Source organism: Oncorhynchus masou, chromosome 4 (genome assembly GCF_036934945.1).
Source record: "Oncorhynchus masou masou isolate Uvic2021 chromosome 4, UVic_Omas_1.1, whole genome shotgun sequence".
NCBI lineage: Eukaryota > Metazoa > Chordata > Actinopteri > Salmoniformes > Salmonidae > Oncorhynchus > Oncorhynchus masou.
In genome coordinates, this window is record NC_088215.1 from 14,838,311 (window position 1) to 14,864,800 (window position 26,490).

General features: G+C 40.1%; 2 protein-coding genes across 8 annotated transcripts in view; both read left to right on the plus strand.

Annotated features, from left to right (window-relative positions):
* The first annotated feature begins 681 nt into the window (after positions 1-681).
* On the plus strand, positions 682-8,051 carry as3mt (arsenite methyltransferase). The gene is made up of 11 exons (XM_064951708.1): positions 682-822; positions 1,142-1,193; positions 1,934-2,061; positions 2,318-2,468; positions 4,273-4,409; positions 4,520-4,589; positions 4,877-4,958; positions 5,093-5,224; positions 5,417-5,556; positions 5,788-5,910; positions 7,781-8,051. Exons 1-11 carry the CDS (start codon positions 797-799, stop codon positions 7,883-7,885), a joined length of 1,146 nt encoding a protein of 381 aa, XP_064807780.1. The 5' UTR covers positions 682-796; the 3' UTR covers positions 7,886-8,051.
* A 3,916-nt stretch (positions 8,052-11,967) lies between these two features.
* LOC135524296 (metal transporter CNNM2-like) overlaps positions 11,968-26,490 on the plus strand; it is a 75,388-nt gene continuing 60,865 nt past the window's right edge. For 2 of the 7 annotated variants that reach the window (XM_064951754.1, XM_064951764.1), the window contains exon 1: positions 11,970-13,653. In XM_064951754.1, coding sequence (XP_064807826.1) covers positions 12,162-13,653 — 1,492 coding nt within the window. In that variant the 5' untranslated portion in view covers positions 11,970-12,161. Of the gene's footprint in view, positions 13,654-26,490 lie in introns of all 7 variants that reach the window. The other 5 variants (XM_064951722.1, XM_064951736.1, XM_064951774.1 and 2 more) reach the window with 4 other exon arrangements.

Sequence of the window (26,490 nt, forward strand, 5' to 3'; positions counted from 1 at the left end):
GTGTTGTCTTCAACTTCTGACACTTCCTCCTCTAAATCATCTTCCCTGTCAGTTTCCTGGCCTCTCCTCACCAGAGTCATGATAGAAGATATGATCAAGAGCCTCACATACACTATATCATTTGGTCAGTGTGTGCTGCCACAGAATGAATTGTGATCAAGGCCTCAACAAAGCTTTATATGCCCGAGCTGAGAGAAAAGTTCTATATATTATTGAAACAATGTTGCGATTGTGAGAATGTCAACATGTGTAGCATGGGGGAAAGGTTCGTGTGGGGGTTGCCATGGAAGCCAAGAAGGGGAGTGAGGTGTGTGCATGCTCAAACACACATACATGTGGGGGTCTGGGAGAGGAAGTGTGCCCCTCTGATGAATGGGCATGTGCCTGAACTCAATTTTATACACTAATTGTAGTCTCACCCATTTATTTCTAATGACTGGTCATTTTTGACCGGGAACACACAAAATCTAAAAACACCCAAAATGTAATGAACATCATTTAAATGTATTTTGTGTGTTCAAATGCCCCGTGTGGACAAAGTCATGGAATCTTATGACGATTAGATTAAATTAACTACATTTTTTCAGAGAGAGAGAGAACTTGGAAATCGGTCCAAGACCAGAACACAACAGGAGTGTTATACCAGTTTTAAAATTTTATTTTGAAAGAGACTTTTAATTTGAAGGATAGGGGGCGGTACAGAAAACCAGGAAGTTAACATTTTGTTATAACAGATCATGTAAAATTCCCATGTTTATTTATTAGACTTGTAATAATTAGGGTCATTCTGACCACAATGGCTGAATGCAAGAAAGAACACGGGTAAGCTTCCACGAGTGTCCGTTTTTCAAGTTGTTGGCCATGCGCCTCGCAGGTTCATTTTTTATTATAATTGTTGTCACACAATCCAGCCAGCATATGCTACAATTTTTCAGATTGTGCGAAGTGAAAGACCAAACTGTTTCCCACGACTCGTTACAATCGCGACATCGTTACAATGGCCTATCGTGACAATATACTTGCAGATTACTGTAACAAGGTCTTGTTTGACATGTTTGTCTTGACCATGTTTTTTTCTCTTGTGAAAATGTTTGTCCGTTAATTTAACTATAGCTAAATGGCATGTCTTACATTTCTATAGGGAATGTGGGAACGGCGGTTTCGTGGATTCAGTGATTCATGTGGATGTCAAGGTATGACAAAGTTAAAGTATAATTTTGTTAGTACATTTTACATATATTTGTAGCCCATTGCTGACAAGTAGAGTAGGTTCATACACTGAGTGTACAACACATTAGGCTCACCTGCTCTTTCCATGACATAGACTGACCAAGTGAATCCAGGTGAAAGCTATGATCCCTTATTGATGTCACTTGTTAAATCCACTTCAATCAGTGTAGATGAAGGGAAGGAGACAAGTTAGAGAATGATTTTTAAGCCTTGATACAATTGAGACATGGATTGTGTGCCATTCAGAGGGTGTTTGTTTGAACGGGGTATGGTAGTAGGTCCCAGGCGCACTGGTTTGAGTGTCAAAAACTGCAACGCTGCTGGGTTTTTCACGCTCAACAGTTTACTGTGTGTATCAATAATGGTCCGACATCCAGCCAACTTGACACAACTGTGGGAAGAATTGGGGCCAGCATCCCTGTGGAACACTTTCAACACCTTGTAGAACCATGCTCTGATGAATTGAGGCTGTTTTGAGGGCAAAGGGGGGTGCAATGCAATATTAGGAAGGTGTTCCTAATGTGTTGTACATTCATCACAGTATGTCCAGGCAGTATGCTCATGGCTACTGGTAGCCTAGTTGAAATAAGGAAGTTGAACATGAACCTGGAATTGATCATCATGGAATGAGATGCAGCCAAGTAACAATGTGTAAGACTTATCATAAATCTCGATACAGTCGGTATTTTTAACCTTCCCTCAGGACTACTATGGGAAGACCCTGAAGACAACGTCTGACCTGAAGAGTAATGCCTGCTTAGCCCCATCTCAGCCCATCCCAGCCTTCGTCCTCAAGGCTCTGAAGAAGATCCACCCTGAAGTCACATCCAAGTGGGTTCACTATTGTAACATTGTACTTACAATGTAATCACATTTTGATAACATCAGTGGTATCATAAGTAATTTTCACACATAATTGCATGTCTGTTTGTCTCTCCGTCTCTGTCGGTCTGTGTCTGCCTACTTGCCTGTAGATTATTAAGGATACGATTGTTGTGAATAAGACTGTTGAATCATCCATGAATAACTGTTACACTTGATTCAATACACTCACCCTGTAGCCCTTGACCTGCTGCTGTTCTGTCAGGTACTATGGCTGTGGTCTGGTGGTCCCAGAGTGTCTGGAGGGCTGCAAGCTGCTGGACCTGGGCAGTGGCAGTGGGAGAGACTGCTACATGCTCAGCCAACTGGTCGGGGAGAAGGGCCACGTCACAGGCATCGACATGACTGAGGACCAGGTACACCACAGTGGGGTGTGGTGGTGACACCATGTTTTTAATGTCGTAAGGGGCCGTTGCTGAACACAACACTTTGTGGTGCTTGTTTACAGTGCCTTGCAAAGTGTTCATCCCCTTTGGCGTTTTTCCTATTTTGTTGCATTACAACCTGTAATTTAAATAGATTTTTATTTGGATTCATGTAATGAACATACACAAAATAGTCCAAATAGGTGAAGTGAAATTTTAAAAATAACTTGTTCCAAAAAAATCTAAAAAATCAACAAAAAAGGGAAAGTGGTGCATGCATATGTATTCACCCCTTTTGCTATGAAGCCCCTAAATAAGATCTGGTGAAACCAATTACCTTCAGAAGTCACATTATTATTTAAATAAAGTCCACCTGTGTTCAATCTAAGTGTCACATGATCTGTCACATGATCTCAGTGTATATATATATATATACACCTGTCCTAAAAGCCCTCAGTCTGCAACACCACTGAGCAAGGGGAACCACCAAGGAAGTGGCACCATGAAGACCAAGGAGCTCTCCAAACAGGTCAGGGTCAAAGTTGTGGAGAAGTAGAGATCAGGGTTGGGTTATAAAAAAATAAATAAAACTTTGAACATCCCACAGAGCACCATTTAAATCCATTATTAAAAAATGGAAAGAGTATGGCACCACAACAAACCTGCCAAAAGAGGGCCACCCACAAAAACTCACAGACCAGGCAAAGAGGTTATTAATCAGAGGGGCAACAAAGAGACTAAAGACAACCCTGAAGGAGCTGCAAAGCTCCACAGCAGAGATGGGAGTATCTGTATATAGGACCACTTTAAGCCATACACTCCACAGAGCTGGGCTTTACAGAAGCATGGCCAGAGAAAAGCCATTGCTTAAAGAAAAAAATAAGCAATCACGTTTGGTGTTCGCCAAAAGGCATTTGTGAGACTCCCCAAATATATAGAAGGTACTTTGGTCAGATGAGACTAAAATTGAGCTTCTTGGCCATCAAGGAAAACGCTATGTCTGGTGCAAACCCAACACCTCTCATCACCCCGAGAACATCGAGGTGATCAGGGTTTTTCATCGGCAGGGACTGGGAAACTGGTCAGAATTGAAGGAATGATTGATGGCGCTAAATACAGGGAAATTCATGAGGGAAACCTGTTTCAGTCTTCCAGAGATTTGAGACTAGGACTGAGGTTCACCTTTCAGCAGGACAATGATCCGAAGCATACTGCTAAAGCAACAATCGAATGGTTTAAGGGGAAAAATTTAAATGTCTTGGAATGGCCGAGTCAAAGACCAGACCTTAATCCAATTGAGAATCTGTGGTATGACTTAAAGATTGCTGTACACCAGCCAACTTGAAGGAGCTGGAGCAGTTTTTCCTTGAAGAATGGGCAAAAATCCCAGCGGCTAGATGTGCCAAGCTAATAGAGACATACCCCAAGAGACGTGCAGCTGTAATTGCTGCACAATGTGGCTTTAAAATGAATTGACTGAGGGGGGGGGTGAATAGTTATGCACGCTCAAGTTTTCTGTTTTTTTGTTGTCTTATTTCTTGTTTGTTTCACAAGAGAAAATATTCTGCATCTTCAAAGTGGTAGGCATGTTGTGTAACTCAAATGATACAAACCCCCCAAAAATCTGTTTTAATTCCATGTTGTAAGGCAACAAAATAGGACAAATGCCAAGCGGGGTGAATACTTTGGCAAGCCACTGTATGTATGTGCAAGCCAAATTCCCCCTTTTTTTCTGTTCTTGTTTTGGAGTGTTGTTTCGGTCCTGGGAACACATACGTTTTTCTTTCTTTTAAAGCTTGAGGTTGCCAGGAAGTACGTGGACCACCACACGCAGGACTTTGGATACGAGAAGCCCAACGTGGACTTTGTTCAGGGCTACATCGAAGCTCTAATGGAGGCTGGACTCCAGGAGAACTCCTTCGATATCATCATGTAAGATGCCAGTGTTGGTTGTTTGTTTACCCTTGAAAGATTACAGTAATATAATAGTGATTAGTGTACGGTGAGGGGTCATTATTTGCCCCCTTTTTGTTGTTCGACAGATCCAACTGTGTGGTGAATTTGTCCCCAGACAAGAGAAAAGTATTGAGTGATGCTTACCGTGTGCTGAAGGTACACTGTGCTATACTGTATCATGTAGAAATCAGCTAATTAACAACTTCTATGAACCCTTTCAAGCTTGTAAGAAAGGTTCATGTCATGTTCCAGTCCTTAGAAGTAAAATGCTGTTACTGTACTTAAACGTTTCAGTGAAAAGTATTTAAGAGAATCCTTGCTTGGTGACATTGACAGGCAGAAGACACATTTCAGTTGACTGCATCGTTGTACAACTGACTAGGTATCGTTCTTTCACATCTTCTAAGCCTAAAGCTGTTTTTGCTACTTTCTCTGGTTGTCAGGATGGAGGAGAGCTGTACTTCAGTGATGTCTATAGTAGTCGCAAGCTCTCCGATGAGATCAAGAATCACAAAGTCCTGTGGGGTGTGTATGTCTACCAACCAGCTTCTGTGTTACATTTCACACTGCTTTAGACTGTTTCTAGCTGCTATTTACATGCGTAGTAGACAACAGTTAATAACCTCGGTGAAACTGTAGATGTTAACGACTGTCGTTAGGGGAGTGTTTAGGCGGAGCGCTTTGGTGGGAGGATCTAGTGCGAATTGCTCAGGAGGTGGGATTCAGCCCCCCGCGATTGGTCACGGCCAATGTCATCACCGTGGACAACATGGAACTGGAGGCCATCCTAGGTGAGACGTGTTTGACTCGTCTTAAACATGAGGCAGTGACACTTTTTTTCCCCATCAGCTCTTTAAACATATAAGTTACCATATAGAGGTTACGTTGTTATAACATACTGGGGTCCTATAGCATTGATACATGGGACCCCACATTTTTAAGATTGACTGTTCAAAACGTCGATATTTCCTCTGGAACTACAGGCGACTACCAGTTTGTCTCTGCCACCTACCGTCTCTTCAAGATCCCCAAAATCTCTAACAAAGGCACTCTGGTCATATACAATGGCAACATCACTGGTTTTGGGGAGAGTCTGGAGTTTGACGCTCAGTACACATTCAAGGTTTGTACAAGATACTGTTTTGTGTATTTTCTGCCAACTGGAGTTTGGCTTTGCTCCTCTCCAATATGAGTATGTTTGTGTTGTATGGGGAAGTTGAAAGCAGAGCAGAAAACACATTTCCGACATAGAAGTTTGGCAAATAAAGTTATATTGGATCATATTGATCCTAGATCTGTGCCCGGTGTGTTTTACACATTGAGTAATATTTGTGTTTGTGTGTGTCTACGCCAGGTGGATGAGGTAGTGGAGGTGGATGGAGAGGTGGCCAGCATCCTCAGCCACTCCAGGTTTGCTGAGGAGTTCACTTTCCAACCGCCCGGGGTACCTGCTGGATGTGGTGTAAAGAAACCCAAGGTTTGTGCCAATACCAGGACACTTGCACCTAATGTGTCATAATACTCTGAGTTTTAGATGTGGTTGCAGGGTGTGTGTATAAATGTCATGGTGTGTGTGTATAAAGTTCATGACACATCCACTGACACCTTCCCACTGTGAATTCCAAATTGACCCCTAGCCCCTACCCACGCACCAAGGTCAAGCAGATGTGCTGCAGTCACAACTAGGCTGTGTTAAAGTCCTGCTGGGAACCTTTAACCAGGAAGGAATGCATGTCCTCCCGTCAGCCAATGGAATGTCTCAATGTCTTATCATGGTCCCTCATGGTCACTGAAACCACACACACATTAGCGCAAGCACAAAACACACACACACACACACACACTGAGGACTATATTTGGTTTGATTATGTTTCCTACAGTTTGAGTCTTTTCATACTCCCTACACATTCTTCAGGCTGTGGGTGTTCAGTTTAGCCGTGATCCTAAGGAGGCTGAGGCTGGTTGAGGTCTCATCCAGGTTGTATTCTCGTGACAAGCTTTACAATGCTTCATACACAGTATTACAACCGCATCATAATGCATTACACCTGTTGTCTCTCAGTAAAGGGTAACCAGTATCTTTGGGACACTTCATCTGTAGTCTGTGTGTTGGTTGAACTCCCTGAGTTCTGCATCGTTCTGGTGGTTGGCGAAGGAAAATAACCATACCACATTGTAGCCGGCTTCACCTACAACAACAACAGTTTCCTGTCAACAACAGCATATGTATAGTCTCTAGGAACTCTACTTACCAGATTTAAAGTGAAATGTGTCCCTCGCTATCAAATAAACATCGGAATCCAACTTTTGTCCAAACCGCATCAAATTCCTGCTGTGTGAACAGTGGTAGATTTCGTGGGAGGAAGTCTTGTGTGAAGGGAGGGGTTAAACTTGGAAGGAATAAGGTGCGGTTCGGGTAAAAGTTGTATTCTGATGTTTATTTGATAACGAGGGACACGTTTCACTTTGTCTGGTAAGTAGAGTTCCTGGAGATTTATACATATGCTGTTGTTGACAGGAAGTATTTTGGGGTGTAGCTGGCTATATTGTGGAATGGTTATTTTCTGTCGCCAACCTCCCAGAACGAGGCACAACACAGGGAGTCCAACCAACACACAGACTAGCCATGATGTGTCCCGAAGCTACTGGTTACCTTTTAATGAGAGACAATAGGTGTTGTGTCCCAAAGCTAGTTACCTGGTACTTTATTTAGTTGGCTCCTAACTGTAGTTTAGATTATTATTATCTCTACCTTTTAGACTCTCTGTTGCAAGTGAACTCAAAGGGCAAACAGATCTGGGTCCATCTCCACAAAGCATCTCAGTGTAGTAGTGCTGATCTAGGATCTGCCCATATAATCTTATCTTATAATGACCTAAAAGGCAAAAACTGATCCGAGATCAGTATTCCTCCTCTCAGATGCTTTGTGGATACGGGCCCAGGTCATGATCTCATGCCGTAATAAACTGTATGCAAGGTATGTACAGCTTGTACAAGCTACAGCTTCAGGCAAACGGTGCAAAGGTCAACTAATGGCAGATAACAAAACGCATTGTCACAAATACCCATCCAGGGTCGCCGACAGCTGTTTCATAATATGACTTGACGTGGAGTTTGATATGTAATAAATGTGATTCATATTTAAATGGTATTTCTCTGTAATTCACTTCAAATACATTGTTGAATTGACTGGAGGTTCTATGGAATGGACCCAAACCTTGTAAGATAGGGGAGTTTATTATCATATAAGGTTATTATGTAATGCACTACCATGACGTTGTGTAAATATGGCACGCAGTGTTTCTCAATGATTTCCCAGGGAAAGCCTGTGCTGTGTGTCATTGCAGGTGGGCACGGTGAATCCCTTTGAACTGGTGCTGCAGCTGGGGAGTGCAACTGTCTCTTCTGCCACAGGGGGGTGCTGTGGCGCAGAGTCATCCTGTTGCAAGTGATGGCGTACCCAAGAGAGACAGAGAATGATTATACTCTATGAATGAACAATAATTGTAATTCATGTCAAACTATGGATCTTTGTCAAGCCTTAAGTTAGGCTCATGTATTAATTGTATAACTGTGTGGATATATTGTCATAATAAACACATTTCCGACAGTGAAGAAGTGGTCAGTGTCTCTCTTTTAATGAAGTAGACCTTAGATTTCAAGATGGGTGTGTGGGAGAGAAATGCAAAAAATATATCCACCTCAGTGGAGGCTGGTGTGAGGAGCTATTGGAGGATGTGCCTATTCTAATGGCAGAACTGGAATGACTGGAACGGTATCAAACATATCAAATATGGAAACAACGCTCGACTCCATACCATTCCAGCCATTACAATGAACCCGTTCTCCTATATCTCCTTCCACCAGCCTCCACTAATCCACAGGGGAACGCACACTCGGCATATTAGTTATATTATTAGTATTTTCATTTCATAAACACCCAAAGTTTGGACTAGGTATTTTTCAAGGGTGTGCTTTGAGGAAACTCCTGCAGTCTGTATTCGTTCAAGTGAACAACGGGTGGCAACAATTAGTCATTTCAATTAGACAATTGGTTAGCAATCAAGTCACAGTTGACAATCTATTTCTATATACTATGTTTATAAAGGTATACATATTGGACAACACATTTAGACAGAATCATAGGTCAACATGAGTGTACAAAACATTAAGAACAGCTTCCTAATATTGAGTTGCACCCCCCTCTCAGAACAGCCTCGATTCATCTCGGCATGGACTCCACAAGGTGTTGAAAGCAATCTACAGGAATGCTGGCCCATGTTGACTCCAATGCTTGCCACCATTGTGTCAAGTTTCTACGTGTTGTGTTTATGTACTGACATGTATGTGTAACTGATAGACTCACACACACACACTACATGTTAATGTTTTTAGATGTATGTAATTGGTCTTTTTCATTGTCTGTCAGACCCCAGTAAGACTCGCTATTGGCGTTGGCTAATTGGGATCCTATTAAGTCAACATCAAATCAAATTGGCTGGATGTCCTTTGGGCGGTGGATCATTATTGATACACACAGGAAACTGTTGAGTGTGAAAAACCAGCATAATTGCAGTTCTTGACACAAATCGGTGTGCCTGGCACCTACTACCGTACCCGTTCAAAGGCGTCTTGTCTTGCCCATTCACCCTTTGAATGGCACACATACACAATCCATGTCTCAGGGCTTAAACATCCTTCTCTAACTTGTCTCCTTCCCTTCATCTACACTGATTGATGTGAATTTAACAAGTGACATCAATAAGGGATCATAGCTTTCATCTGGATTCTATTTCAAGGATGGGAAACTTTGACTCATCATGAGGGGCTGCAGCGGCTAGTAGGTCTGTGTCACCAACCTTAATTTGGGAGGACGGGCTCGTGGTAATGACTGGAGCAGAATCAGTGGAATGGTATCAAACACATGGTTTCCAGGTGTTTGATGCTATTCCATTTGCTCAGCAGCCTCCACTGGTCTGCATACCCACATACATAACCCCCTCCCCACCTTGCAGGCAAAACATTTTAGCAGTCACCATCATGATAGCTGAAGAGGGGAAAAAATGGTTTAAGTTAGTTTCCTGCAATTCTGCACGTTTTGCCATTGGCCGTAGAGAGAATGTTGCCGTTTAACAGCTAATTTCCTGCTATTCTACACATTTTGTCATAGTGTGGAGGCAAACGTTTAACTCATGATCAATGTGACCCACGCCCGTCGGTAATTCGACCATGCTTACAACACGTTTGGATAGCTGGCCACTAGACTCATTTAACAATCAAACAAACGTAGCTGACATGGGGTAACTGAGTGACTGCTGATGCATAACCAAATTTCGAAATTGCATCTTGTGTATACTATTACTCTAACTCTCAACCGTATGTTGAGACCCCGACTGAGTTAAAATAAATAAATCCGCAGGCCTACAAAAGGGCCGCGTGCAGCCAGTTGCCCATCCCTGGTCTATTTCATTGGAAGAGCAGGTGTTCATAATATTTTGTAAACCATTTTATCAAATAAAATAACATCTTATTGGCCGCATACAAATATTTCGCAGATGTTATTGCTGGTGTAGCGAAATGCTCCCATGTGACTTATGCAAAGGCGAAACAATAGTGATACAAATAAATCCAAACAAAACATGGCTGTGATACAGTAGGCTAAATGTTTTTATATCAGAAAGAAAGATCGAGTTCCTCATTACGTCCCTAGGGGAGACCGTGTCCAGGTAGTGGATCAAGACGCATTATCGTTTTTACTAGTTATCATCCCTAAAGGGCATGTGAACCTTCTCTATCGCAATGAACTTGATCGAGTGTTGCAATGTCCTGATGGAATTCTGTGCTTGGCGACATGCTGATTGTTTCTACGAATGGATTGACTTGTGTTTCGGTGATGCGGACCTTACGTTGTCGCTTAGCGCATAGGCCTTCGCTGCCCATTAGCCAGTTCTAGAGAATTTGTAGGAACTGCTCATCCATATCTGTATGTGAGACTAACACTGTGTCTTTGTCCTCCCGCTTCCAGGAACAGGGATACAAGGACATCTGGATTAAGACAGCCTACAATCGGGGAAAAGACACTGAGAGAGATCAATTGCTGAGGCATGCATAAAATTGAGATTTTTTTGTGTGTGTTTTCACTTCTACCTTTACACCGCTCTTGAGCAAATATGAACATTTTAAGTAAACATTGGCACATATTGACGTCTGATTCCAAATTAAAATGTGTAGGCTATTCAAAGACCCTCCCCTGTTCGCCTATAGGAGAGCACGCAATCTCAGAGATGCACTGTTCCAATCAGATGTGGGTGCGCATCCACTACATCCATTGTCATAACACCTATAGACTAGTGAGCTGACAACGTCTAGAAAACTTTGCGCGCGCTTCAAAGGCGCAGAAGTCCATGTGTTGTTATGGTTTTGGATGGCCAGATAGCTAGCAAAAATGACAAGAGACTGCCTTGTGGTGAATTGTAAGTGTCTCGTTTCTGCTGGTTGTAATCTTGTTCTTGATACCAGGTATTTTTGCTGTTGTTGGTTATTTGACTGTCACCTCAATGATGACATGGCTAAAATTCACTAGCTACCGAACCAACAACTGTAACAATGTATTTGAGAGACAACAAGTGTTCATGGTTCAACTGTATTTATGTATTTATGTTATGTGTCAGGCAGAATAGGCCTATTATCCATGAGTTGACATGCGTGCCTTTGTCATCATAATCCCCGATTGGACAGATAATGACTCTACTACCTCAATGTGATGTTGTGATACTATCCGACCTAACCCTCCGTTTTTTAAAACTATGCCCGATGCCTACTTTGTGAAAGTAGCCCATTCGAAATGTGATTCATGCATAACATCGCATCATGCGTAGGCTAAATTGCCTATTAATGATGGGGGATTAATTAAGGAATGTGCACACATTGTATGATATAAATCATTATTTTCACACCAGAACATTGTAGGCTACAGTATTCAAAATAAAATGTCTTATACATGCGTCTGGGCATTTTGCGTAATAATCTGTTTATTGGGCTAATATTACGCATGGCAATTACTGCATTTGTATTGGTTTGGTTGGTCAACCAACCAACCCTCCCTACAATTAGGCTTTGCAGATCATCTTTAAATAGCATACAAGACATACCATACCCTAAGCTATAAAATGCATTGTGACTGCTTGTTTGGTCATTTTAAGGAACTAATCTAAAATGCATAAAGAATGTCACATAGCCTAAAAGCATGCATTCCATTCAGCCCGCTGAAACAACTCTCTCCCTCTACCTCTCGCTCACCTCTGCAATGGAGAGAACATTGCATAATGACGCACTATTCACTCCCCTCAGATTAATCAAATATTATGGATCTATCCACCAATTCATTATTTATTGGTTGCCTCTGAAATCCATCTGAAAAAGTCACGAGGAAAGTGTCTTGGGCGAGGTGCGCTTGTTTTGGAATTTCATTCGTTGGAGCTGCGGCGAAAACTCCGCCCCCGTCCAACTGCCGCACTGGATTGGATGCTACGGTCGTCTGTCTCCGGGACATCAGGGGAGGCACGAGTTTGCTCTAGGAGTAATCAGTTTCGGACTCGTAGTGGAACCAAGCGCTTGGGTCCCCGATGCTGCACAAATCACGGCGACCCCCGGTGGAGATGAAGGCGGACTCCGATTGGCTCTGATTTTTAAAAGCCCTTTTCATTCAGGAGGTTGCCCATTATCAACATGGCTGAGCCTTCGGCCCCAGTACCCTCTGCAAAAATGGCGTCACTTAGCCGGGTTCGAGCTCTGACGATGATTTTCTTAACTGTCAGCGGTTGTTTGGTCACCTCGACAAGTGGCAAGGAAGGCGGGGTAGAGTCGGACACGGTTATCATCGGGCTCCGGTTGGAGGACACGGACGACATTTCCTTTATGGATAGGGGCTATCTACGGGTGAGTGAACGGTCTCGTGTCAAATTGAGGGTCTACGGGCAAAACATAAACAACGAGACCTGGTCCAAAATTGCATTTACGGAACACGAGCAGATCCGACCAGTCGGGGACATCGACAGCTTATCGGGGGACAACGGGAGCAAAGAGGATACGTCCGCGCATCCCTGCGGTATCAGGACCTCGGATATAATCATCTTGCCCAACATCATTCTAAGTCGCAGGACGTCGGGAGTAGTTGAAATCGAGGTCAAACCCCTTCGAAAAACTGAGAGGAGTAAATCCTATTACCTGTGCATCGCCACCTCGACACCTGCCCATCACGCCGCCGGCCTGCACGACCCATGGACCGAAAACACCTGGATTTACCACGACGGAGATGACACGAAAGTGATAGTTGTGGAGGAGAAGAGGTTTCTGCTCCCCTTCTGGCTTCAAGTCATCTTTATTTCCATGTTGCTGTGTCTGTCAGGCATGTTCAGCGGGTTGAACTTGGGACTGATGGCACTGGACCCAATGGAGCTCCAAATAGTTCAGAATTGTGGCACAGAGATGGAGAAGAATTATGCCAAAAAGATAGAGCCAGTTAGGAGCCAAGGGAATTACCTGCTTTGCTCACTTCTCCTAGGCAACGTGCTCGTCAATACAACTCTAACTATCTTATTTGATGATATTGCAGGTTCTGGGCTGATAGCTGTGGTGATGTCAACTATTGGAATTGTCATCTTTGGAGAGATTGTCCCTCAAGCCATATGCTCAAGACATGGCCTTGCCGTTGGAGCCAACACCATTTTCCTCACCAAGTTTTTCATGCTGCTCACCTTCCCTGCGTCATACCCAGTGAGCAAACTTCTAGATTACCTTTTGGGCCAAGAGATAGGCACTGTGTACAACCGCGAGAAGCTTTTGGAGATGCTCAGAGTCACGGATCCGTACAATGATCTGGTCAAAGAGGAGTTGAACATCATTCAGGGCGCCTTGGAACTGCGGACTAAGACTGTGGAGGACGTGATGACCCCGCTAAGAGATTGTTTTATGATTCCAGGTGATGCTATCCTCGACTTCAACACCATGTCTGAAATTATGGAGAGCGGCTACACGCGCATCCCTGTGTTCGAGGGCGAGAGGTCCAACATTGTGGATCTATTGTTCGTGAAGGACCTGGCGTTTGTTGACCCAGATGATTCTACGCCGCTGAAAACCATCACTAAGTTTTACAGCCATCAGCTGCATTTTGTGTTCAATGACACCAGGCTGGATGCCATGCTGGAGGAGTTCAAGAAAGGTGAGGGAGGTTTCATTTTTATTGGCCAAATGTACCCTGTCAATCAAATGATCATGCCATTTCAAGCCAAATGTGGGATGACTGTTCCATTATTTACATTTACATTTAAGTCATTTAGCAGACGCTCTTATCCAGAGCGACTTACAAATTGGTGAATTCACCTTCTGATGGCTTTCATTTGGCATGTCTATGGTCTAGGGATTCATTGCAAATGTGAGAATGGCGTTTCATCAGAACACAGACCGATGATATAATAACCTAGAGAGACACGTGTTGCTATTCATTAGTAAGCAGTCAATTCACCGTATTACATCTCCACTATCGATTTCTATTCATATCAACATATTTATGGCATTTTATAGTTAGGGAAAACATCACAACCTTCAATCAGGGGGTATTTGTCTCTGGGAAGAGCACTGTCCCAGTTCCTTGACTGTATATGTATAACGTCACACACTTGACATCATAATATCCAGATCAGATGTCCTACTATGATAATACTATGACATCATAGAGAGCTCGAAGATCATTTCCCTCTGGAAAAAGGTCAAGTAATGTGTGTCTTACTGTCTAATAACAGGTTACTGTCATTTAAAACTTGACTGAGACACGTGAATGACCTTATAGCACGGATGGCTTGCTGTCCTTCAGGTGTCTCCCAAGTGTTTCAAGTGTATAAACAAAGATGTTACGCCAAACCACGAAACCCGCCTTTCAGGAAGATGGAGTGTGGCGTTGCTCCATCAGGAAGCGTGTCACAAAAGATCCCACATACAATAAAAAGAAAAGAGGCGAGGTGAGGTGGGGAGGAATGGCATCCTAAAGTAGCTGGCTGCCATTCCTTGTCAGAGATGTAAGGGCATATTTGTTGTCACCTCTTGGGTCATTTCCTGCAAAGAAAAGGTGGGGAGGGGGAATGTTCATGTTATCTTTCACCATCACTTCCATTCCTCGTTAATGTTCACACGGTTCCTCCTCTCTCTCTCTCTCTCTCTCTCTCTCTCTCTCTCTCTCTCTCTCTCTCTCTCTCTCTCTCCCACTCTCTCTTTCTCTCTCTCTCTCTCTCTCTCTCTCTCTCTCTCTCTCTCTCTCCCGCACTCTCTCTCTCTCTTGCTCTCTCTCTCTCTCTCCCGCTCTCTCTCTTGCTCTCTCTCTCTCTCTCTCTCTCTCTCTCTTGCTCTCTCTCTCCCTCTCTCTCTCTCTCTCTCTCTCTCACCCCTCTCCCCCTCTGTGGTTTGTGACTTGCATTAGGAAATTCATTCATGGGAATGGTACAACCGCGTCAGTGCTAAGGTTATCAGGTGGGGGCATCTTGTTTGAGAACCTGCTTAAATCCCCTCCTCTCCCTACTCTAAGTTGTGTGCATTGCCTCTGAATGATGGTGGTGTTTAACTCCTTTCGTCCTGCCCACTGGAATGCAGTCGTGTGAATAATGAATAACTCCTCTCTCTTAACACCCACAGAGTTACACTTTATGACATAGTTACTCACTTTGTAAAGTTTTCATTTTAAGGTGCGTTTTGGTTTCGTCACAGTCTGACACTGACAATCACACCTGTCTGTTGATAGCAGGAACGGTATACATTTTGATCAGGCAGCTTCTGTGCACACGGTTGTTACGTCATTACGGTTGTTACATCATTACGGTTATTACATCATTACGGTTGTTACAACATTACGGTTGTTACATCATTACGGTTGTTACAACATTATGGTTATTATGGTTGTTACAACATTATGGTTGTTACATCATTACGGTTGTTAAATCATTACGGTTGTTACATCATTATGGTTGTTACATCATTACGGTTGTTACAACATTACGGTTGTTACATCATTACGGTTGTTACATCATTACGGTTGTTACAACATTACGGTTGTTACATCATTACGGTTGTTACATCATTACGGTTGTTACATCATTACGGTTGTTACATCATTGCAGTTGTTACAACATTATGGTTGTTACATCATTACGGTTGTTACAACATTATGGTTGTTACATCATTACGGTTGTTACATCATTACGGTTGTTACATCATTACGGTTGTTACATCATTACGGTTGTTACATCATTACGGTTGTTACATCATTGCAGTTGTTACATCATTACGGTTGTTACATCATTACGGTTGCTACGCCATTAAGGTTGTTACAACATTACGGTTGTTGCATCATTACGGTTGTTACATCATTACGGTTGTTACGTCATTACGGTTGCTACGTCATTACGGTTGTTACATCATTACGGTTGTTACATCATTACAGTTGTTACATCATTACGGTTGTTACATAATTACGCTTTTTACATCATTACGGTTTTTACATCATTACGGTTGTTACATCATTATGGTTGTTACATCATTACATTTTTTTACATCATTATGGTTGCTACATCATTACGGTTGTTACATCATTACAGTTGTTACATCATTACAGTTGTTACATCATTACGGTTGTTACATCATTATGGTTGTTACATCATTATGGTTTTTACTTCATTACGGTTGTTACATCATTATGGTTGTTACTTCATTACGGTTGTTACATCATTACGGTTGTCACATCATTACGGTTGTTACATCATTATGGTTGTTACATCATTACGGTTGTTACATCACTACGATTGTTACAACATTGCGGTTGTTACATCATTACGGTTGTTACATCATTACGGTTTTTACATCATTACGTTTTTTTACATCATTATGGTTGCTACATCATTACGGTTGTTACATCACTACGGTTGTTACATAATTACGGTTTTTACATCATTACGGTTTTTACATCATTATGGTTGTTACATCACTACTGTTGTTACATCATTACGGTTGTTACATCATTATGGTTGCTACATCATTACGTTTGCTACTTCATTACGGTTGTTACATCATTACGGTTGTTACATCATTACGGTTGTTACATCATTACGGTTGTTACATCATTATGGTTGTTACATCATTTCGGTTGTTACATCACTACGATTGTTACAACATTACGGTTGTTACATCATTACGGTTGTTACATCAATACATTTTTTACACCATTATGGTTTTTACATCATTACGGTTGTTACATCATTACATTTTTTACACCATTACGGTTTTTACATCACTACGATTGTTACAACATTACGATTGTTACAACATTACGGTTGTTACATCATTACGGTTGTTACATCATTACATTTTTTACACCATTACGGTTTTTACATCACTACGATTGTTACAACATTACGATTGTTACATCATTACGGTTGTTACATCATTACGGTTGTTACATCATTACGGTTGTTACATCATTATGGTTGTTACATCATTTCGGTTGTTACATCACTACGATTGTTACAACATTACGGTTGTTACAACATTACGATTGTTACATCATTACGGTTGTTACATCATTACGGTTGTTACATCATTACGGTTGTTACATCATTATGGTTGTTACATCATTTCGGTTGTTACATCACTACGATTGTTACAACATTACGGTTGTTACATCATTACGGTTGTTACATCATTACATTTTTTACACCATTATGGTTTTTACATCATTACGGTTGTTACATCATTACATTTTTTACACCATTACGGTTTTTACATCACTACGATTGTTACAACATTACGATTGTTACAACATTACGGTTGTTACATCATTACGGTTGTTACATCATTACATTTTTACACCATTACGGTTTTTACATCATTACATTTTTTACACCATTACGGTTTTTACATCATTACGGTTGTTATATCATTATGGTTGTTATATCATTACATTTTTTACATCATTACGGTTGTTACATCATTTCATTTTTTACATCATTACGGTTGTTACATCATTACGGTTGTTACATCATTATGGTTGTTACATCATTACGTTTGTTACATCATTACAATTGTTACATCATTACAATTGTTACATCATTACAGTTGTTACATCATTATTGTTGTTACATCATTATGGTTGTTACATCCTTATGGTTGTTACATCATTACGGTTGTGATATCATTACATTTTTTACACCATTATGGTTTTTACATCATTACGGTTGTTACATCATTACATTTTTTACACCATTACGGTTTTTACATCACTACGATTGTTACAACATTACGATTGTTACAACATTACGGTTGTTACATCATTACGGTTGTTACATCATTACATTTTTTACACCATTACGGTTTTTACATCACTACGATTGTTACAACATTACGATTGTTACAACATTACGGTTGTTACATCATTACGGTTGTTACATCATTACATTTTTTACACCATTATGGTTTTTACATCATTACGGTTGTTACATCATTAAATTTTTTACACCATTACGGTTTTTACATCACTACGATTGTTACAACATTACATTTTTACACCATTACGGTTTTTACATCATTACATTTTTTACACCATTACGGTTTTTACATCATTACGGTTGTTATATCATTATGGTTGTTATATCATTACATTTTTTACATCATTACGGTTGTTACATCATTATTGTTGTTACATCATTATGGTTGTTACATCCTTATGGTTGTTACATCATTACGGTTGTGATATCATTACATTTTTTACACCATTATGGTTTTTACATCATTACGGTTGTTACATCATTACATTTTTTACACCATTACGGTTTTTACATCACTACGATTGTTACAACATTACGATTGTTACAACATTACGGTTGTTACATCATTACGGTTGTTACATCATTACATTTTTAACACCATTACGGTTTTTACATCACTACGATTGTTACAACATTACGATTGTTACAACATTACGGTTGTTACATCATTACGGTTGTTACATCATTACATTTTTTACACCATTATGGTTTTTACATCATTACGGTTGTTACATCATTACATTTTTTACACCATTACGGTTTTTACATCACTACGATTGTTACAACATTACGATTGTTACAACATTACGGTTGTTACATCATTACGGTTGTTACATCATTACATTTTTTACACCATTACGGTTTTTACATCACTACGATTGTTACAACATTACGATTGTTACATCATTACGGTTGTTACATCATTACGGTTGTTACATCATTACGGTTGTTACATCATTATGGTTGTTACATCATTTCGGTTGTTACATCACTACGATTGTTACAACATTACGGTTGTTACAACATTACGATTGTTACATCATTACGGTTGTTACATCATTACGGTTGTTACATCATTACGGTTGTTACATCATTATGGTTGTTACATCATTTCGGTTGTTACATCACTACGATTGTTACAACATTACGGTTGTTACATCATTACGGTTGTTACATCATTACATTTTTTACACCATTATGGTTTTTACATCATTACGGTTGTTACATCATTACATTTTTTACACCATTACGGTTTTTACATCACTACGATTGTTACAACATTACGATTGTTACAACATTACGGTTGTTCCATCATTACGGTTGTTACATCATTACATTTTTACACCATTACGGTTTTTACATCATTACATTTTTTACACCATTACGGTTTTTACATCATTACGGTTGTTATATCATTATGGTTGTTATATCATTAAATTTTTTACATCATTACGGTTGTTACATCATTTCATTTTTTACATCATTACGGTTGTTACATCATTACGGTTGTTACATCATTATGGTTGTTACATCATTACGTTTGTTACATCATTACAATTGTTACATCATTACAATTGTTACATCATTACAGTTGTTACATCATTATTGTTGTTAAATCATTATGGTTGTTACATCCTTATGGTTGTTACATCATTACGGTTGTGATATCATTACATTTGTTACATCATTACAGTTGTTATATCATTATGGTTGTTACATCATTACGGTTGTTACATCATTACGTTTGTTACATCATTACGGTTGTTATATCATTATGGTTGTGACATCATTATGGTTGTTACATTATTACGGTTGTTACATCATTATGTTTGTTGTATCATTACGGTTCTTACATCATTACGGTTGTTACATCATTTCGGTTGTTACATCACTACGATTGTTACAATATTACGGTTGTTACAACATTACGGTTGTTACATCATTACGGTTGTTACATCATTACATTTTTTACACCAATACGTTTTTTACATCACTACGATTGTTACAACATTACGATTGTTACATCATTACGGTTGTTACATCATTACGGTTGTTACATCGCTACGATTGTTACAACATTACGGTTGTTACAACATTACGATTGTTACATCATTACGGTTGTTACATCATTACGGTTGTTACATCATTACGGTTGTTACATCATTATGGTTGTTACATCATTTCGGTTGTTACATCACTACGATTGTTACAACATTACGGTTGTTACATCATTACGGTTGTTACATCATTACATTTTTTACACCATTATGGTTTTTACATCATTACGGTTGTTACATCATTACATTTTTTACACCATTACGGTTGTTACATCACTACGATTGTTACAACATTACGATTGTTACAACATTACGGTTGTTACATCATTACGGTTGTTACATCATTACATTTTTACACCATTACGGTTTTTACATCATTACATTTTTTACACCATTACGGTTTTTACATCATTACGGTTGTTATATCATTATGGTTGTTATATCATTACATTTTTTACATCATTACGTTTGTTACATCATTTCATTTTTTACATCATTACGGTTGTTACATCATTACGGTTGTTACATCATTATGGTTGTTACATCATTATGGTTGTTACATCATTACGTTTGTTACATCATTACAATTGTTACATCATTATTGTTGTTACATCATTATGGTTGTTACATCCTTATGGTTGTTACATCATTACGGTTGTGATATTATTACATTTGTTACATCATTACAGTTGTTACATCATTATGGTTGTTACATCATTACGGTTGTTACATCATTACGTTTGTTACATCATTACGGTTGTTATATCATTAGATTTTTTTACACCATTACGGGTTGTTACATCATTACGGTTGTTACATCATTATGTTTGTTACAGCATTACATTTTTTACATCATTACGGTTGTTACATCATTATGGTTGTGACATCATTACGGTTGTTACATTATTACGGTTGTTACATCATTATGTTTGTTGTATCATTACGGTTCTTACATCATTACGGTTGTTACATCATTACGTTTTTTACATCATTATGGTTGTTACATCATTATGGTTGTTACATCATTACGTTTTTTACATCCTTATGGTTGTTACATCATTATGGTTGTTACATCATTACGGTTTTTATATCATTACGGTTTTTACATCATTATGGTTGTGACATCATTATGGTTTTTACATCATTACGGTTGTGACATCATTACGGTTGTGACATCATTATGGTTGTTACATCATTACGGTTGTTACATCATTACGAGGCTTAAAAAAGACTACTTACACTTTATGGCCTATCATACATACTTAACTTTAAGACTGGTTGTGACCATGTTCATCTAGTCAATATGACTATGATTTCCCTGAACTCGGTTTTTTCAGAGAAATAATATGAAGTTAGGCATTTTATATGAATTATTCAATCGCTAGAGTGTTGTTTTGGTTTATTGTAAAGTCCGGTTAATGCGAAGGAAATGAATGTAAAAAATAAGTGTGCCTGTCAAAGTAGCCTTGTTTGAAGGCTCATGTATAATATGTTACATATTATGCATTTTCATTCATTTGGTCACATTCATTTGAAGGTTTCTGTCAGTGTTAAATCTTTACAGAAACCATGGTGTGATTTGCTTAAAATTAGGTTTCTATTAATATAGTGGACAACGGTATGCATTTTCATTTCCATAATGGATTCATTAATACATGGATATGATTAGCAGACTAGAAGGTGGTCAGAACAGAACAGCAGCTGCATTAAATAATCATATGTATTGTAGGATATTGCTGACCTATTGCCAGTCCTTTAGACATCATCAGTGATCCCAGAATATGACCCATAAAACCCCCATTATCTACCACCACAGCTCTCATTCACTAAAGCTGGCTCTTTCACCTTCAGTTTTAAACTCCAGCTTCACACAGCTGAAAATGCTATATTTTTGCTTATGGAAAATATATTTCACATTGGTTTAGATGGTACAGTGATTCTCTACGCGATTCTTGCTTGTTTTGTCACCAACTGAAATTAGGTGAACTATTAGAATTTTAGCAACCAGGAAATGGCGGAGCGATTTCTGCATTGTGCATCTTTAAGAACTGGAAGCAAAGAAATTGCACCCCACAGAACAGATCTGTCACTTCTTAGACTTGCTTTCAATGAGAATGACAGATCTATAACTCCAATTTCGGTGTGAATTTGTTTGTATATTTGGTTATATATTGCCGTTTTTAAAGCTCTAGATATAACCTTTTTGTAGATTGTACATATCGGTAAGGTACGTCAGACTAAGCCCTAGTCCTCCAGGTTCCAGCCTCCCAGCAAGGCCACGAGGCCAGGTGCCAATGTGGTCTTTGGGTTCCTGATCTTGGCTCTGCTCCAGAGGGAACTCGCCTTCCTTCCGTCCAACCTCTGGAGCGGTTGTAAATCCTGAGGAAGGGAGGTCAAAGTTTCTCGTCAATCTGCCTCTAGTCACGGCACCACACTCGGTTCAAAGTGCTTTGTATTGTAAGTCATTGTTAATTAATTTGACTGCCTCTTGTGGAGCTGGATGCTGCACAGCCGCCTGAAGTTGGGTTGAAGAACGAAAGAGAAAAGCCTCCCGCCACATCTGCTCCAACAGCTACATACGTTAGAGATACACTGAGTGGAAATAACATTTAGAACACCTGCTCTTTCCATGACATAGACTGACCAGGTGAATCCAGGTGAAAGCTATGATCCCTTATGGATACCACTTGTTAAATCCACTTCAGTCAGTGTATGTGAAAGGGAGGAGACAGGTGAAAAAATGATTTTTAATCCTTGAGACAATTGAGACATGGATTGTGTATGTGTGCCATTCAGAGGGTGAATGGGCAAAACAAAAGGTTTAAATGCCTTTGAATGGGGTATGGGAGTAGGTGCCAGGTGCACCAGTTTCTGTCAAGAACTCCACTGTTGCTGGGTTTTTCCACGCTCAACCGTTTCCTTTGTGTATCAAGAATGGTCCACCATCCAGAGGACATCCAGCCAATTTGACCGAACTGTGGGAGGTATTGGAGTCAACATGGGCCAGCATCCCTGTGGAACGCTTTTGACACCTTGTAGAGTCCATGCATCAACGTATTGAGGTGTTCTGAGGGTGGGGGTGTGGGTGGGGGTGTGGTGCAACACAATCTTAGGAAGGTGTTCCTAATGTTTGGTATACTCAGTGTAAAGCACACAAAAGGCGTAATTAGTTTGACTTTTGAACTCAGGTTTTTGAGGATTCTAAATTAGCCATTTCTTGCTGGCTCTGTTTGTGGTTGAAGAGGAGGCTTTCACTTTCTGCACTGCAACTGTGAAGTAAACCAGCTTCCACCTGAAAAAAACTGTGGTGGCAGTTCTTAATACTATGCCCCCATGCTAAGGTTCAGGTTGGTGGCTTGACCTAAGCCACTATCGTCATCCTAGACCTTTAAATCGAGACAGACAACCCCTTGGAAACTTCTGAACCCCTTTGTTAGTTTCTGTCGGATTGCAACAATTCGTGACAATTAGCGACTAGTAGTGACAGTGACAATTAGCGACAATTAGTGACTACTAGCCATACAGGAGATTAGGTGGTCAAGCAGCAGGAGTAGTGTGTTAATGAGTGGGTCAACGTGTTCCCTTTGGGATGAACCCAAGTAGCACACACAGAATGGGGCCAATCACACTCACGTCCAGTCTTGTTTTTTGAACACACACACACACACACACACACACACACACACACACACACACACACACACACACACACACACACACACACACACACACACACACACACACACACACAGAGAGAGGGTTGATTTTAATCTTATCCCTCCCTGAACTCCATGACCTTGACAGTGTAACTTGGCCCAGTGCCAGTCACTGCAGGTGGAAAGGACTGCTGTCGTTCAAACTACGCAGCGCATCGCCATCGTTCCTCGAAAGTGCCATTCCTCGTTTTTCAGTTCTGCTACATTCCACTCGTGCCTGTTTCTGTCTCACATATAACCAGAATACTATGTGCTGTATGTGCTTGACTGGGGTTGAGAAAGAGGCCTCCAGTGTAGACTACACTGTAAAAACAGAACGACTCGAAACACAATGATTGTGTAATGAATACACAGATAGTGTTTTAAAACAGAATAAAAGCACTCTGAAACACCCAAAGTGGTTCTTATATTTAAATTGGGGTATTTTTATTTTTTTTAAGATAGCATCAAAACACACAAAATATATATATTTTTGCAGACTAAACTGAGTATACCTTACATTAGGAACACCTTCCTAATATTGAGTTGTTTCAATGATTTGTTAGTTTAATTGAACCATAAAATGTTATTCTTACATTTTATGGGTCAATTAAATTAACAAATCATTGAAACAACTCAATCCAACTTAATGTTTCTCAAAATGTAAGATATTTCATATGAGGATAACCAAAGATAGAGAAAATGTATTTATTTAACTAATCAGAAGTATGTTCTTGCATTTCCTATCTTCCCACGTGGCTCAGTTATTAGAGGATTGTGGGCAATTCAACATTTTAGACTTTATGATTATTTTACACAATGTTGTATGCATGTTTGAAGAGAGAAATGTATACTTCTATATTAGTTTTAAGCAACCTGTTATGCCATGAGGTGTAATGCATAATAATGAACGGATATCAAAATTATCAGGCCAAATTACGTTCAATGATGAGACGACACATTCCCACTTTTACAACTTTTTACAGTAGAGCCAAAGTATCCAGTATCCTGCAATGTTTGATGTAATGTAACCCCCATGCCTGCCAAAATTCTGCACTAAACAGAACTTGAAACATCAAAATAGTGTTTTCAACCTTTTCCAGAAGTGCTCCCAGCCCCTGGCAAGGTGTTGCACAATGCTGGATCAATTGGTGTGACAACACACCGTGTCACGTTTCAAAACATCTCAGGTTGATGTGTTTTAATACCCCAGAAAAGTTCAGGTTTCGTCTCCTTTGAGTTGGTGGCAGCACAGTTGCCACTAGTTTCTGGTATTACAAAGCACTTCATTTTAACAGTGTACTAGAGGCTACATGAGCCCTGGCAGGTATTGAACTAGTTCTCCCCTTTCCTGCAATATAGGCCAATCTATGCTTAATTCAGATTCAGCAGCCTCCACGGCCGCCTTTCTCCTTCCTTTTTGTCTTAAAGTGAAACTAACCTAGTTGATATTGAAGTATTTTAACACTTTCAGGGACATTGCTTCAGCGGACGCTTTTCGAATGCATATCATTTCACAAAAGTGGTTTTCAATTCTCGGCAGCAAATAAAGCTGTGCTTGAGCGTTTGTTCACCTGGTAACAGTTCTTGTGCTTATAATGCCGAAGTAAGAGGTGGGATTAAATGGCGTCATGTTGGCAGTTGGACAGGAATGGCTCCTGGTGAGGGATACCCCTTTGAACACAGCGTGACTTTTCCTTCAAGACTCTTTACTTTGTCTATTGATTACATGCTTCACCTTAATGTGGATTGCTTGTCTCGGTTTTAGTCGCTCTTGTCTCACTAAACAAGAGTTCATTTTACCTCCGTTTTTGTTGTTGTATGCAACTCAAACTAGGCATGTTTTGGCAAGCTTGACGTGTTCAACGGAAGCGTAGAGAACGTACTGTAGCCAGATGATCGGTTTGAAGAAGTTCTGAGAATCAGACCTCGGATCAAATACTTTTCGTTGTTTTAGTACTTTGAGTGTTTTCTTTAGGCTGCCTGGAGTGCCAGATTGGCATGGTTTGCAGTTATTGTGACTACTCTATTGAACCCAGGTCTGTTGAGAATAAATACACTTCTGTGATCAGTTTGTTTGAGCCGGTTGTGTTCAAAGCCAGGCTTTTCAAATGGCCTACATTTCTCAAATTCTACTATAACATGGATTGGACGTTTTAAAGGCCAGGTACAGTCAAAAACTTGATTTTCCTGTGTTTTATATATATTTCCACGCTTTGAGGTTGGAATAATACTGTGAAATTTTGAAAATGATGATAATACCCTTTTAGTCGTAGAGCTGTTTCAATAGACCGCATGAAATGTCATCCTGGTCTAGGGGAGGGAGTTTTGACCTGCCTGGTGACATCCCCATGTGGTAAATTGGTTAAAAGACCAATAAGAAAGATAGTTCCAAACCTCTCTACCAATAACAGCTAGTTTTCCCCTCCCCGCTCAGACCACTCCCAGACAGTCCGAGCAAAATTCTTTCTTGAAAGACTTTTGCCCATTTGAATGGAAATCTCTTACAGTAAGGTGCTTAGTTGTTAGACAGAAATCATTTGATATTGAGATTTGTTTTAAATGTCTGCATTGGACCTTGAAAACTGATTAGCAGTGTCACTGTTGAGGAGAATGGAGCCAGCTTCCAGCCTCAGTGTGTTTCTGACTGCAAAGTCTGTCTGATCTGGTATCACAACTTGTCTTCTTCATGTGTTTGAACACACCTTAAATTACTTCTCGTACTACAGTATTAAGGGCAGAAGCAAACTCATACATTTACCGCTATTTTGTGTCGTCACAATTATTTGCGCTCTTTCCTAAAAAAGCCATCCTTACCCAGAAGGCACTTGAGTATTGTTCCATTGTTGTTCCGTTGAAATATGTCAGTTGTCACTTAATGTATTTAATTACACAATAAGGTATTACCACTGTTCTTGTGATCCACACATATAAACAGTCG

Bases quoted from the DNA above. Each gene is read 5' to 3' on its own strand.
- as3mt (XM_064951708.1), top strand. From the start codon at position 797: ATGGCTGAATGCAAGAAAGAACACGG. The intron at 4,410-4,519 runs GTAAGATGCCAG...GTTGTTCGACAG, and splicing joins AACTCCTTCGATATCATCAT to ATCCAACTGTGTGGTGAATT. The intron at 5,225-5,416 runs GTGAGACGTGTT...CTGGAACTACAG, and splicing joins GGAACTGGAGGCCATCCTAG to GCGACTACCAGTTTGTCTCT.